We start from the raw sequence: 15384 nt of genomic DNA on the forward strand, positions 1-15384 counted from the left end.
ATGAAACTTTCTGAACAGTGCAGACAGGCTGTCAGAGCAGGACATGGGGTATTGTCCATGAATTCCAGGGATTTTGCTAGTTTGGAAAAGGAGGTGATTATCCCTTTGTATAAGGCAATGGTCAGGCCATGCCTTGAGTACTCCATACAGGTCTGGAAACCATATTTTAGGAAGGATGTAGAGTTGCTTGAGCAAATACAGTGAAGGGCAAAAATATTAGTGGTGTGGAAGAAAGGGATCCTCTTACCAATAAAGGCTGAAGTTCTGCAAATTAAAGCATCTGGAGAATAGGCACCTGCGAGGTGATCTGATTGTGGTGTATCAGAGCTTGATTGGGTTGAGCAGTATGAATTCTGATGGGATTCTTCCTCTTGCTCTGATTATGAACCTGAGTGGACATATATTCAAATTGAGGAAAGACAGTTGTAGAATAGAAGTGTGGAAATTTGCTTTACCAGCAGATAGTTGATTGCTGGAACAAACTTCCATCTGTCATTGTGGAAGTTGATAGCTTAAATAAATTCAAGGAGTAATTTGAAAAAATTTTTAGATGGAATGGATGTGTGATTTTTTTTTTTTTTTGCTTATGTTCCATAATCTTGCTTTCTTGCATCACTTGCCTCTATTACTACCACTTCTACAGAACTACCCTTGTGAAGCTAGATGTTTGACAGAGCTTAATACAGCTATCAAAAAAAGCAACCATTACATACAGACATTGTGTTTGTTTTTCTTCAAATAAAATCATTTTACATTCATTTCAGAAGAACATTGATGATGTATTTAGACTTGACCAGGGAAGGTGAAGCCCAAATATGACAAAATGGGTCTGGCAAATAGCCTACTACTAAAAATAAGCAAGATATACCCATTTAATAAAAAGCCTGGGATGAATATTAAAATATCAGTTTTAATAGTCATCCCAGGTACTTAAATATTCATTCAATCTCCTCTAAGGTGCTTAGTTTCCAAGCTGTGAACCCACATATTCGAAGTCTTTCCTCACATGGACACCCTTTTGCCGATATCACCAGGCAAGTTACCCATCTCTGGACCCTTTCAAGAAGCTGAATAACTTTTCTTAGGTGCAGTCTCCAACTTGAACACAGTATTACACATGCAGTTTAACAATAACTTTATATTGTTAGATGTTAGGGATTATGATGTCCTTATCTCTACTAGAAAATGTTCAATAAGACACCAAGGGCCTTCCTTGAAACCTGTCTACAGTTCTAAGAGAAGTTCATGGCTGTATGGTAACTCCCAAGTCCTTTTCTTCCACTACTGACTTTAGTTGAACTGTTAGTGTATAAGTTATTTTGGGGTTACTGTTCCCCAGGTGTAAGACTTTACATTTTTCTAAATTAAAGCATAGCTGCCAATTTTCTGACCATCCCCGAAGCCTATTTAGGTCACCCTGAAGAAGCTCTGCTTGGCGGTGAGCTTTTACTATACAATGGATCAGTACATCATCTGCAAATTTAGACATCACACCCTCTATCCCTTCAGCACTCTCATTTAAGAAAATCAGAAACAACAGCGGTCCTAATACTGATCCTTGGGAAGCTCCACTTCTTAAATTAACTCAAACTGAGAAATAACCATTTATCATAACCTTCTACCTCCTGTCCTGAAGTCTTTCTGCTATCCATCTAAGGATTTTCTCTGTAATTCCAACTCTTCCAACTTATAAAGTAATCACTCATGTGGGACTGAGTAAAATGTTTTGCTGAAATCTAAATAAACAAAGTTAATTTTTTCCTCAATCCAGCTCATGAGTGACCCTGTCAAAATAGCTAACCAAATTTGTTAAACACGATTTCCCTTTACAAAGCCATGCTGCATACCCTTCAGAATTTCATTTCTATCCAAATAACCTTGAATTCACCCTTGATCAGTGCCTCCATAATTTTCTCTACTACTGAAGTTAGACTGACCGGTTGCTAATTTTCCACTACACTCTTACAATCATCTTTATGTATTTTGGTGATACATTGGCACTTTTGCAATCCAGTAGAATCTCTTCTGAGTCCTTTGATGCTCTCATAATTAGCTTTAATGTTTCCATGCTCTAAATTACCACGTCCTGTAAAATTAAGGGTATATGTCATCAACCCGTGGAATCATGGAGTCTCTAGAAGGAAAGGGATGAATCAGATTGGACCACTTAACATAGATGGGTTGACTATTGATGATCATGCTCAGGTAGCTGATAACCTGAATGAGTATTTTGCATCTACATTCACACATGAGGAGTTATTCAATGAGAGGAGTGCCAGAAGTTTATCAAACTCTAACAGGATCTAAGTGATTTTGTAATAACTGAGAGCAAAGTGGAGGAGAAATTATTGAAGTTAAACATAAAAAAGGCACCTGGGGTGGACAGGGTCTTATCCAGTTATATTAAAGGAGGCAGCAAAGGAAGTAAGCAAACCCTTAGCCATAATTATGAGAGCTTCCTTGGAATCAGGGGAGGTCCCATGGACTGGAGGTGTGCAAATGTATCACCAATTCACAAAGTGGGTTCAAAAGGTGACACAAGTAACTATAGACCTGTAAGTTTAACTTGTGTTCCGGTGAAAATGAGGCCCCTCCATAGCCAGGTGGGAAGGAGCAGCAGTGCGTAGCACACGCTTCTTGACTAGACCGGGGTTCGAGCCCGTCACCACCAAATACGGAGGATGCGGAAAGGTCAGGGAATGACCACCGCATTTCCTGGAGCAATATGGCCTTAGTTGCTAATGCTCCTAAAAGCCAAACAAACAAAACAAACAAACAAAAAACCGGTGAAAATAATGGAATCACTGGTTAAAGAAGCATTGCAGGATCATCTAGACATGACTGCAGTAATAGTTAAGACACAAGCATGGGTTTGTTAAAAGGAGATCTTGTCTGACCAATTTGATTGCATACTAAGATGTAGTCACACAGGAACTGAACGCCCAAAATAATATTGATATCATATACTTGGATTTCAGGAAGGCTTTTGTTATTTTTTCACATGGAAGACTGCTGTGCAGGTTGGAGAGATAAATAAATAAATAAATAAATAAATCTTTATTGTGAAGTAGATTTACAGCACAATATCCCATCACGGCGACGAGCGCCAGGGGTTCACATATAGATAACATAAGTACAAATTCAAATGGCTACAAAATATAGCGAACACATACAAAAGGCTACAAAATACAGATTACAAATGCAAAAAGAAATACAAATACATCATCAAAATAAGGAGCTGAACACAAATAAAGAAAAACAAATACAAGTTGGCAGTGATTCAGGTTTCAAGAGCTTTGATAAACTTGTGTCTGTCCTTCTTTTTACTTATTATGGTGTCGATGTCGGCGTCCACACGGTTGAGGGCAGCGAGCATCTGCTTGGGCAGAAATCTTTCGGTGAGTACAAGCCTGTTGTGGTGAGCCACAAGTGCTGGTACCGACCTTAGGCTTGGCTGTGGAATCCTCCAAGAGCAAGCATTCCAAATATTTGGAGATGATATTTGGCCTGAGATGAGTTTGGCTGTGAAGACCAGCCTCTTTTCAACGATCAGGAACTTCAACCTCGGGATGTCGAGTGCTTGTGCCATCATGGTAGTTGTGGTAGCGGGAGGTAGCCGAAGCTTGTTATTCGCCCATTTCAGTAGCCAGTATTCAGCAGTGTACACCCGCTTAAGGTTTGTATGTGCAGCAGAGGCCCATATTTCTGCACCATAGAGAATGGCAGGGTAGACGGTGGAGGTGATGAACCTTTTAACAGTGGCAGGATGTCGGACGTGTAGCAGCTGCTGCTTTGAGATCCACCGTAGACGAGAAAATCTGGTACTGAGTTTGTCGATCTGGTGGACAAAGGACATCTTTTGGTCGAACAGAACGCCAAGGTCTGTGTGCGAGGGTACGTTTGGTATTCGTACCCCTGCGAGTGAAACGTTGAGTACTGTCGGCATGGATTTAAGGGAGAATATAACCTGAGCAGACTTCAGAGGGTTGATTTTTAGATTGAAGTTTGCCAGGTACAATTCTAGATCCTTAAGTTGGGAATTGATCCTGTTGCTAAGCTGGGCGGGGTCGTCGCCAGGGTTAATTGGAGTCAGCAGTTTGAAGTCATCGGCATAGCATAGGAGACCATTCGTTGAGGCAATAATGGGCACGATGATGGCTGTGAACAGGACACCAGACAGGACACCCCCCTGCGGTACTCCAGCAGTAATGTCGCAGGATAGGGTATGTTGCTGCCGATGGAGAATAAGTATTCTGTGACTGAGAAGTGATTCCAAAAAGCACAGCATATCACCTCGAATGTGAAAATTCTCCTTAAGTAGGAGGAGCAAGGCCGGAATCGACACGGCATCAAAGGCTGCGCTTATGTCGAGGTATGTGGTTGCTAGCTCAGCTCTTTGTTCGAATGCTGAGAGAATGCGTTCTGTGGTGGCTGCCAAGTTAGTGATTGATGATTTTCCTGCGATAGCATAATGGATTTCAGGTGGTTTCGTCTGGAGGATTTGTTGAGTGATTGTGGGTAGCAAAGCCTTTTCAAGAGTTTTTAACAGACAAGAGGCAACTGATATGGGTCTGAACTGGCTGACGTTTGAGGCAAATTGGTTTTTGGGGATGGGGTACACTCTGTATTTATTCCACTGGGGTGGAAAATAATGCTCAGCGAGGCATCTGTTGTAGATCGAGAGAAGAGGGCCTATGATGAATGTGCTTAAGCATTTGATCATAAATTGTGGAATTCCATCCTCCCCAACAGTGGCTGTTGTGGGAAGGGAATTGATGGCACGTATGAGCTCCTGTTCCGTGATCTGGATAGTCCCTAGGACATCTGAAGGGTTTTCATAGTCAGGCTGGACAACTGTAGATGGGACTGTGGTTGTATTTGAAAATCTGGCGATGTATTTGAGCCATTCTTGAGGATCAAGCATGTGATTGAATCCACCATGTGGGGCAGCATAGAATGGCTTTCCTTTCCTCAAAGTGCGGTTAAGGTTCACTTGGATTGCGTCAGCTTTCTTTCGATTAAAGTGGGCCCTGGCACGGGAAAAGGCGATTCTGTCTTTACTGTCATTTGTATGCTTCCATTTCTTATGTAGGACTTGTTTCATTTTGAAGCTGTTGTTAAGATCAGCAGTCCACCACGATCTGGAACGGGGAGTTACTGTTACTCGTTTGGTGGCAGCATAGTCGGTGACGGATTTAATCCAGTCAGACAGGAGTGTCACTGCAAGGCTGAGGTCGCAGTCAATGAGGACATCCCAAGGAATGCAAGATGCTGCTTCTACACAGAGTTGAGGATTAAGGTATTTAGGTGCTGAAACGTATTTGACTATTTTGTTGTCAGGGATGTTGAAGTTTGGCACCTGCAATGACCATGTCAACACTATGGGCTGGTGATCAGACAGGAAGAATGCGATGGGATCATCCTCAGCTGTGCATGGTGTTGAAGCAAAAGCGAGATCCAGTAGGTTCAATCCCCTGGTGGGGTTATAGATATGGCATTAAGGGTAAGTTGATACAATGGATAAAGGGATGGTTGAGTGGGAGACGACAGAGAGTGGTAATCAATGGACACTGCTTTTTGTGGACAAATGTTATTAGTGGAGTTCTCCAGGGTTCAGTGTTGGGCTCATTGTTGTTTTGTATATTTATCAATAATATTGATTAAGGTATACCAGGTTTATGTCCAAGTTTGCAGATGATACAAAGGTTGACAGAATTATTAACAGCAGTAAAGACAGTATGCTACTGCAACTGGATCTAGATAAGTCGGGCAAATGGACTAAGTGCAACTGAAGTTTAACATTGACAAATGCAAAGTACTGCATATGGGTAGCAATAACCAAAGAGAAATGTACCAACTATGTAGTACTACACTCAGGAAAGTGGAAAGTGAAAAAGACCTGGGGGTAATTGTGCAGTTGAATATGAAGTTCACTGAGCAGTGCAGATGGGCTGCCAGGGGAGGTCATGGAGTCTTGTTAATGATATATAGGAATTTCGCTAGCAGGGACAGGGAGGTGATTATTCCATTATACAAGGCAATGGTCAGGCCAAATCTAGAGTACTGTGTACAGGTCTGGAGGCCTCATTTTAGGAAGGATGTAGAGTTGCTAGAACGAGTACAAAGAAGGGAACAAAGGAATGCTCTTACAGAGAAAGGCTTAAGTTCTGCAAATTGCAGGGCTGGAGAGTAGGCACCTGCGAAGTGATCTGATTGAGGTGTATAAGGCCTTCAATGGCTTGAGCAAGCTGAATGCTGATAGAATTTTTCATTTTGCTCAGATTAAGAACGTGAGGAGGTAGAGATTCAAATTGAGGAAAGACAGTTGTATAATATATGTGCAGAAATTTGCCTTTAGCACGTGGGTAATTGATTAGTAGAACAGACTTCCATCTTTTGTTGTGGAAGTTGATAGCCTAAATAAATTTAAGGATGAGCTGGAGAGGCATTTGGAATGAATGGAGGGGTGAAATGGGAGGAGTTTTTTTTTTTTTTTGGCTGATACTGTGTAAGCTCACTCTCTTGCATCGTATGCCTCTACTAATGCTAACCCCAGTAGCCTTACTCGCCTGTAGGCATGAAAGTTTATTTCATTAAATTATCATGTGAAATTTCAATATCATTAATTACATATTTTCCAACTTCACTCCCATAATTTCTCATTTCCATAAAGGGGTTTGCTTCTGTAAATATCACTGCAAATTAAGTGTTGAGTTCATCTGCAGCATCAGCCTGGGTATCTAATACTCTATCTGATATGTCTTTCTCTTCTTTGCATTTATATATGGGAAGAGTACCTTATTCCCAATCATTGCTCTCTGTTCCAACGATTTCTCATACTCTATCTTTGCTACTGTAATCTTTTCTGTGGAATTATTACAGATCAGTTTGTAGCTGTTATAGGCTTCAGTACTTTTTATTGCTCTGTAACTTTTCAATGCTGTCTTTTTCTGCTGTAGTAATCAGCAGCTGCATTATTCATCAAACTTGGAATCCTCCTCATGGAATGCTACAGTCAAATCCCTACATAATGACCATCCAGGCTAATGAGAAAATGATGGTTATATCGATTGTTCATAAAATAATATTAGGTTAATGAGAAATTGGCCAGGATGTTATTATGGATGTTATTATAACACATAGGATGTTATTATGTGTGGGATGTTAAAAAGAGAGACTGTATATATGCATTCAAGGCTTCTGTGATTAATGTTTTTAAAGTATACCATAATTCAATTGTATTCTCTTTCTCTATGAGATATCTGCCCAGTTAATAGAGGTCATATAGCACCTTAAGCTGTCATAATTTCCTTTCCTGAGATTATAACCTTTTCCTTTGCCTTTAACTACTGCTACCTCTCACTTCATTGTCTGCCGTAGAACTCTGTGATCACTTCCTGCTACTGGTTCCTGTACTGTCAGCCCTATTATGTCATCTGGTTCATGGGTGATGATGGGGTCTTTTCCCTAGTACTTTCCCTGAAATGTTGATACAAATGACAATCCTCTAGTTGATTTAAAAATTTTGACCCCATGTCGAGTTTCCTTCCTATTTGCTCCAGTAAATTAGAGGCAAATTAAAATCACCCATAATAAGACATTGATGCTTCCTTGCCCATTCCATTTGCAAGTAGAGGCTCTCATCATAATCTTCACAATCACCTGGCCTGTAGATTCCTCCTACTCTCATTATACCTTTGCTTTCAACTGTATCACACCAGACAGATTCTATACTAGCATGTGAAACTTCCAGATCAGGAAAAGCTTTGGATGTGTTTAAGGCTCTGAATGGCTTGAGCAGGCTCAATGCTGATGAGATTCTTCCTCTTGCTCAGATTATGCACTTGAGAGGGCATAAATTCAAATTGAGGAAGGACAGTTGCAGAATAGATGTATGAAAGTTTGCCTTTAGCAGCAAGTGGTTGATTTCTAGAACAATATTCTGTCTGTTGTTGTTTCAGAAATTTATAGCTTAAATAAATTCAAGGAAGAACTAGACAAACTACTGGGGGACGAAACAGGTATTAAGCTAATGTACCAGGAACAGGGAGGTTTAATTTTATCCCCATGTGATACTGTGTAAACTTGTTTTCTTGCATCATATGCTAATGTTGAATGAACCTGTATTACTCTTCTGCAAGTTCTTCCATTATTTTCTTGATTAGAAATCAAGCTAACAGTTCTGTAATTATTCACTTCACCCTTTGATATTTGCTCCCACCTAGTGAATAGGAGACACATTTGCACTCACCCTTTGATTTCTGCTCCCACCTAGTGAATAGGAGGCACATTTACACATTTTCAATCTATAGAGATTTTCCCTGAATACAAGATGCTTTTGTAATTATAGTTAAAGGCCTACTTACTGTTTTGCAGCTTCTTTTAATAGAATTGGTTATATATCTCATCAGCTCCAGATACTTTGTTTACATTTTGCTTCAACAGTTTTTCATCCAATTTCTTCTTAATTATCTCATAATCATTTAGCTTCCTGTTAGAATTCAATTCACTTCTGCTATCTTTAAAAAATTCCTCATATTTGAGTGTAGATGTAGAATATCTATTCATTGTTAGTAGTATGTGCAAGATGACCAGCTTTTACTCATTCATGTCTAGTGGACCAATATAATTCAACCTTTCTTCATAGTGTTTGCATAAATAAAGAAGTCTATGCTACTTTGCTATTTAAAAGTCTCTAGAATTCTTTGCTAGCACCTTCTTGCGATTTGTCTTTGCCTGCCTATCTTCTCTTATGAAGAGGGCTTCATATTTCCTAGGCATGACTAAACCTAGTATGAAACCCCTCTCCACTATGTGCAGTAAAATTGGTGTAAGACTTCTTCCAAAGCAAACTAGAGTGAAACAGTCCGCTTCACAATTGTAATAAAGTTTCAAAACAAAAGAATTAATTTTCTTTCTAAATAACATTATAAAATTCATTAATGATAACTAGAATTGAAGCTTTCCTACTTTATATGACAGATTTTACCTTACCTCCCAATTTATATAAATTAATTGGGCTACTGCTGCTTTGTGTTCAAAATTCACTAAATAACCTTAAAAAGGTTTAATGCTTAAATCCTTATAATCTGTTTTGCAGTTTCATATAAACAGCATGTATAAAATTTTTAAATTAAATTTATAATTTATAAATTATTTCTATATTTTAAAGTTTATTATGTAATTCTTTTAACTTGTCTATTTTGATGTTAATATTAACTTATTTGTTTAATTTTCACTAATTCATATATTTTTCTTGTTCCTGTTTACTTTGGTATACATGTATTAGCACTTTTGTTTGTCTGTAAATGGAATTAACTATATATTAAATGCTTAGATAGGTACAAATCAATATATTATATTTAATTAAGTTTTATTATGTGTAACAGTATATATTGCTAAATACAGAAATGTGCATGCTGCTTATTATGGTCATGGATAATATTATTATTTGTGCAATGTTATCATTTTTATCACCAAAAAAAGGAGATCTGAAAATTTGCTCAAATTACAGGACTATTAGCCTAATTGCTCACGCTAGCAAGACTCTTCTTAAAATCATATTGAACAGAATCTCAAGAAAACTTGAAGAAGAAATGCCAGAAGAGCAAGCAGGTTTCAGAAGGGGTAGAGGAACCAGAGATCAGATCTTAAGCCTACCACTGATTATTGAAAAATGCAAATAATTCAATATTCAGTTGTTTTGTGTTTTATAGATTATGCAAAAGCATTTTATTGTGTCAACATGAGAAACTATGTGAAACGATGACTATTATGGGTTTTCCAATCCACATAATTCAGCTGATTAAGCTAATGTACCAGGAACAGGAAGGAACTGTGAGAATGAACACGGGGAACACAGACTTTTTCACAATAGCTAACGGTGACAGGCAGGGCTGTATTTTGTCACCTCACCTTTTTAATCTTTATGCCAAAGATATTATGCATGATGCTTTGGAAGATTTAGAGACTGGCATCAAAATTGGAGGACTGAAGATAAACAACCTTCGTTATGCAGATGATACTGTGCTAATTTGTAATTCTAAGGATCATCTTAAAGAAATTCTGAGGACAGTATGTGAAGCAAGTAAGCAAAAAGGATTGTGATAATTTCCGAAACTAAAATTATGGTGATTGGTGATAATCTTGGTTCCAGTAAAGTGAAAGTTAATGGGCAAGATATCGAAGAAGTTGATGAATTTGATTACTTAGGGTCAAGAATAAATAAAAATAATGACTGCTCAAACAATGTAAAGAGACAACAGGCAATTGCTAAAACGTTGGTCACTGATCTGATAAAATTATGTAGAGATCATGATTTGCCCCTAAATGAATCATTGATTCGTTAATTTTTCCAGTTGCCACTTATGGATATGAAGGATAGAATCTGAAAAGAGTTCACAGGAAGAAAATTGAGGCATTTGAAATGTGGTATTACAGGAGAATACTGCATATTTATTACTTGGATCGAAGAACAAATGAGTGGGTATTGAATAAAATTGGCAGGCCTAAAATTCTTCTTCATAGCATCAACAAAAGGAAACTCAAGTTTTTTGGTCATATAGTAAGAAGAGAAAACTTTCTGTAGAAGAATATAATGGAAGGAAAAACAGAGGGGAAGAGGTGCAGAGGAAAACCTGCAACTAGGTGGAAGGATGGGATCAGTGAACTTCTGGGCATGACACTTCACGATGCTGCTCGTATAGTCAGTGGCGTAGCTACCATATAGGCAGGCAAGGCAATTGCCTGCGGGCCCTTAAGGGGCCCGGCATCTTTGCTGTCTCCTGTTTTTGCAATTTTCATTAATTAAGTAGGAGCCTAAACATGTTCTTTGCCTCCGGGCCCGAAAAAGGATAGCTATGCTACTGTGTATAGCACATGATTGATGCAGTTGAGGAATTTGTTGGTGGCCCCAACAGCTCCTCAGGGAGCTATGTGACTGGAAGAAGAAGAAGAAGATCATTTTTATGAAGTCGTGATCAGACATCTATGATTATGTAGAAAAAAATGTTATTGAATTAGCACTTAAATTCTTGCCATCACTTTTTTGCCTTATCACAGTTTATATATGTGCAGTGGAAGTGATTTTGTAACATCCTGATTTGTTTTTGAACTCTGATGCAATGTGTAACTAGTTACTGGTGTTGCTTCAGAGTTGTCAGTGTTTCAGTGAAAGAAAGTACTGTATTTATACTCAAATCAATCTGACTGTTTTCAGTAAAACATTGACCTTTTTCCAATTCTTGATTTTAATATTTTCTTTGTTTTAATGGTTTGTACAATGGATTTCCAGACAACATTATGGCTGTTTCATTTTTGCTGATGCCTTTTTTAAAGAAATAGTGAATAGTCAATGTATTTCATATTGCTTGATTTTAATGTTTTCTTTCTGTTCACTTCCACCTTTTAATGTTTACATTTTTGCTCTACATCAATAAACAATTCTGAACAGCTGCATACTTGTTCCATTAGTTATTGTTATCAGTTTAACTGAGTCCTGAAGTCATCACAACAAGTGCTGTTCACAAATATAGTTATAAATGTACAAAATATAGTACAAATGCTCAGTGGCACAAAACTCTTTGAGGCACTGAGCTTTTGTATATTTGCACATTTTTGTACTGCTTGCTTTGTACCATTGAGTATTTGTACCTATCTGAATGTATATAATTCAGTAGTTGTGCCTCAGGCTTCTTTCTATGGGTTCATAAATAATATTTATTTTACCACCAGTTCAAGCAGTCATAGACAGTGCTTGATTTATATGTAACCATCTTGCATGAAGAATGATCCCAAAATAATAATATTTAAATTATTAAAAGATTTTCTTTTTTTGTAGATATGTTTGCATATGTTGATGTTACTTCTCCTGCCTTGAAACAAGGACAACAGGCAAAGTTAATAAGTGAAATTTTGGAGCCATCTTCAGAATCATGCTTGTCATTTTGGTATTATATTGATGGTGTGGGTAAGTCATTATTCCCATTACCTAGCAGTAAACCATACTGAATTTAATTGGAATTCATATTACAGCTTTTGTTGCATGAACCTGAATAAACTGGTGAAATGTAGACAACTACAGCCACTCCCTGACTTATGTAGGGGGTTGCGTTCTGCAAACTCTATGTAAGTTGGAATTTCTTGAAATGCTTATGCAACACTCACACATTTGATTGAATTTGATTGAAACAAAAAAGAAATATTCGATGAACATGTAAATAGAATTATTTATTCAATTTTTTTATCTCATGTGCAGGAAAAAGTACAAAAGTGTACAAATTTTCAAAATTATAAAATTACAAAAAAGAGAGAGGCATAATTACAAAACAGGCATAACGTCAGCAAGTTTTACCTTTCGAGCATCATTGCCAGAATTAACTCTTAACCTGATAAGCATGCCACTATGGAAGTTGAGGGCTGTGGTGATTTAGAAGTGGATTTTTCCAACACATCACAAAATTTCTCTGCAGCTGCTGCAGAATCGGCACTGGCAACTTCACTGCATACTTTACTGTTTTGGAAACCAGTACAGTGATTGAACCTATTAAACCACCCACTGCTTTCCACAAACTTGGCTTGGGGTTCACTGTACTTATCTTTAATATCTTCATAAATACTTTTTGCTTTTGCTTGAATGGCCATTGGACTCAGGGGCACTTGCTTCTGAATCCCATTTTTCATCCATATTATTAATAGTTTTGCCATCTTTGATATAGCACCTGAACGCTATTTTGTGATCACTGTTGATCTTATATGCATTGATCCTTTAACATGTTCTTTTATTCTTTTTTAAGGAATGTACACTGTTCCTTAAAATAGTATTCATTGTTGAAGCAGTGAGATCTAATTCTTGTGCAGAATCACTACTGATAATCAGATCAAGAGTATTACTCCCTTAGTTACCTCCCGAACATGCTGATGTAGAAAACAATCATCCAATAAATCCACAAAAGCCTTGATAGTGTGTGAGTGACCAACCCACAAATTCCAATCAATATCTCGGAAATTAAAATCTCCCATTATAAGACGCTCTAATTTACTGGCCCACTATTTCTCTGCACAATTGCTCATTATACTCATCAGAATCATTACTCCTATAACACACACCTACTCTCATTTTTCCTTTCCCAGTGCTTATGTCACACCAAACAGACTCAACATTGCATTGTCCACCAACATCAATTGGATGCACTTCGTTAGATTTTATGTGTTTCTTAACTAACAGCATAACCCCTCCTTCCTTCCTGTCCTGTCTGTCCTTTCTGCACTCATTGTTTTCCTCAAATTCCAATTCTGCACTGCTTATGTCTGTTGCGACCACGTCTCTCTGATATCCCAACAATATCTGCCTTTGATGTCTTGACTTGCACTTTAAGCTCATCAAACTTATTAACTATACTACTAGCATTGTGTACACACAAGTATACATACACCTGTGTCTACTCTTAGTTATCCTAATACAGCCCATGTATTTACTTGTTCCACTATGACTCCCATTGCCTTGCTTTCCAGGCTGTTGCTCAATTGCATTTCAGTAGAAGTAGTGCAAGAATCACTTTTACCTCTGCCAGTGGCTACTGTTAATCTATTAGTTCGTGAAACCCCCCAAGCAAGCAGTTTTCCCACCCGCCTAACTCTGCCTCGATATCATCGGCAAATATTCTTGCACCATTCCTATTTAAGTGTATCCAATCCCTGTAGAAACAGTCTCTCCTGTTAACAAGCACAGACCAGGCTGAGAAAAATTCTACCCCTTGAGCCTTACACAGTCTCTCTAGGGCTGAATTGATCGACAAAGCTCTCATCATATACTCCCTCCTATTATGTCTGGGCAGAATTGTAGACACTTTCAAATTCAACCCTAACTCACGGCTTTTTTTCAGCATTGTCCTGTACTTGTGAAGTAATTCTGCCGTAACTACGTATGTAGTGTAAAAGGCATCGTTTTAATAGTATCTCATATTGTGGGTGCCTTCACAACGATATAGCTGGTATTGCACTATTTCAAATAAATAATGCTTCTCTAGTAGAGATGACTACTGTTATTTATTTTCAGAGGATACCACCACCCAGCTGATCGTTTCGTGGGCTTCATCATCAGTGGGCAGGCAGGTACCCTGGTAGTGCAACATGCCATCAGAGTTGCGAAGTTATATCCACAATATGAGAGATGCCAAAGGGTGTTGGTAATAATGTATTTGAAAATGAAATGCACAAGGCGTAATCCCTATGGGTTTTGGTAATTAACTATATAATATCAGCGTAGATACACCATAGTTAACCCATAAACTTGAACTACGTATGTTGTGTAAAAGCCCACTAACTTCGAAACGAACGTCTGGGTGGTGGTATCCTCTGAAAGTAAATAACAGTAGTTTTCACTACTAGAGAAGCATTATATATTTGAAGTAGTGCAATACCAGTTATCTCATAGTGAAGGCACCCACAATACGAGATACTATTAAAACAATGCCTTTTACACTACATACGTAGTTCAAATTTATGGGTTAACTATGGTGTATCTACACTGATATTATATAGTTAATATCATCTCAGAGCCTTATAAACCTCAAGCAGGTCACCTCTGAGGTGCCTTGTTGCCAAGCTCTGTAACCCACATAATCAGAGTTTTTCCTCATACAGTTGTCTTTTTGCTAATCTCACAGTTCAAATTGCATGTTTTTGGACCCTATCAAGAAGCTCAGTCTTTTTTCAGATTAGGTCTCCATACACAGTATTCCAAATTTGATCGTACAATTACTTATACAGTGAGCTTATGACCTCCCTATCTGTACAGTATAACGTTCAATAACTCATTGATAGGAAACCATGAGCTTTCCTGGCTTCCTGTTTACACAGTTCAGAAATCTTCATATCTGCCTTTATTTTAACTCTCAGATTCCATTCCTCCTGAACTGTTTTTAATTCAACCCCACCAAGTGTATAATTTATTTGTGGGTTGCTATTCCCCAAGTAAGACCTTGCATTTAGTAACATTAAAACATAGGTGTCACTTCTCTGACTATCTTTGAAATCTGTTCAAGTGATCCTGAAGGAGCTTCTTGGTACTGTTCATTAATGACTCTGCAAATCTTTACATCATATCACATCTTCTGTCCCTTCATCAATATCATTTATGAAATTGAGAAACAACAGTGGTCCAAGAACTGATCCTTGAGGGACGCCACTCCAGATGTTACACCAATCTGAAAAATATCCGTTAATCACAATTTCTGCCTTCTCCCCTGCAACCACTCAGCTGTCTGTCATAGAATCTTACCAGTAATTCCAACTGGTTCAAGCTTACATAGTAATCTCTTATGAGGGACTGAGTCAAATGCTCTGCTAAAATCCAAATAAACTATGTTGAAATTGTTTCCAACA

At 38.1% G+C, this 15384-nt stretch overlaps 1 protein-coding gene across 1 annotated transcript in view; it reads left to right on the plus strand.

Annotated features, from left to right (window-relative positions):
• The window catches only part of LOC150078522 (apical endosomal glycoprotein-like), a 146338-nt gene that overhangs the window by 80825 nt on the left and 50129 nt on the right, over positions 1–15384 (plus strand). Inside the window, exon 5 of the mRNA XM_090384592.1 lies at positions 11840–11968. Within this exon, the coding sequence (XP_090240718.1) occupies positions 11840–11968 (129 nt within the window). The remainder of the gene's footprint in view (positions 1–11839; positions 11969–15384) is intronic.

Source organism: Mastigoproctus giganteus, chromosome 11, assembly GCF_048544385.1.
Source record: "Mastigoproctus giganteus isolate SK-2022 chromosome 11, ASM4854438v1, whole genome shotgun sequence".
NCBI lineage: Eukaryota > Metazoa > Arthropoda > Arachnida > Uropygi > Thelyphonidae > Mastigoproctus > Mastigoproctus giganteus.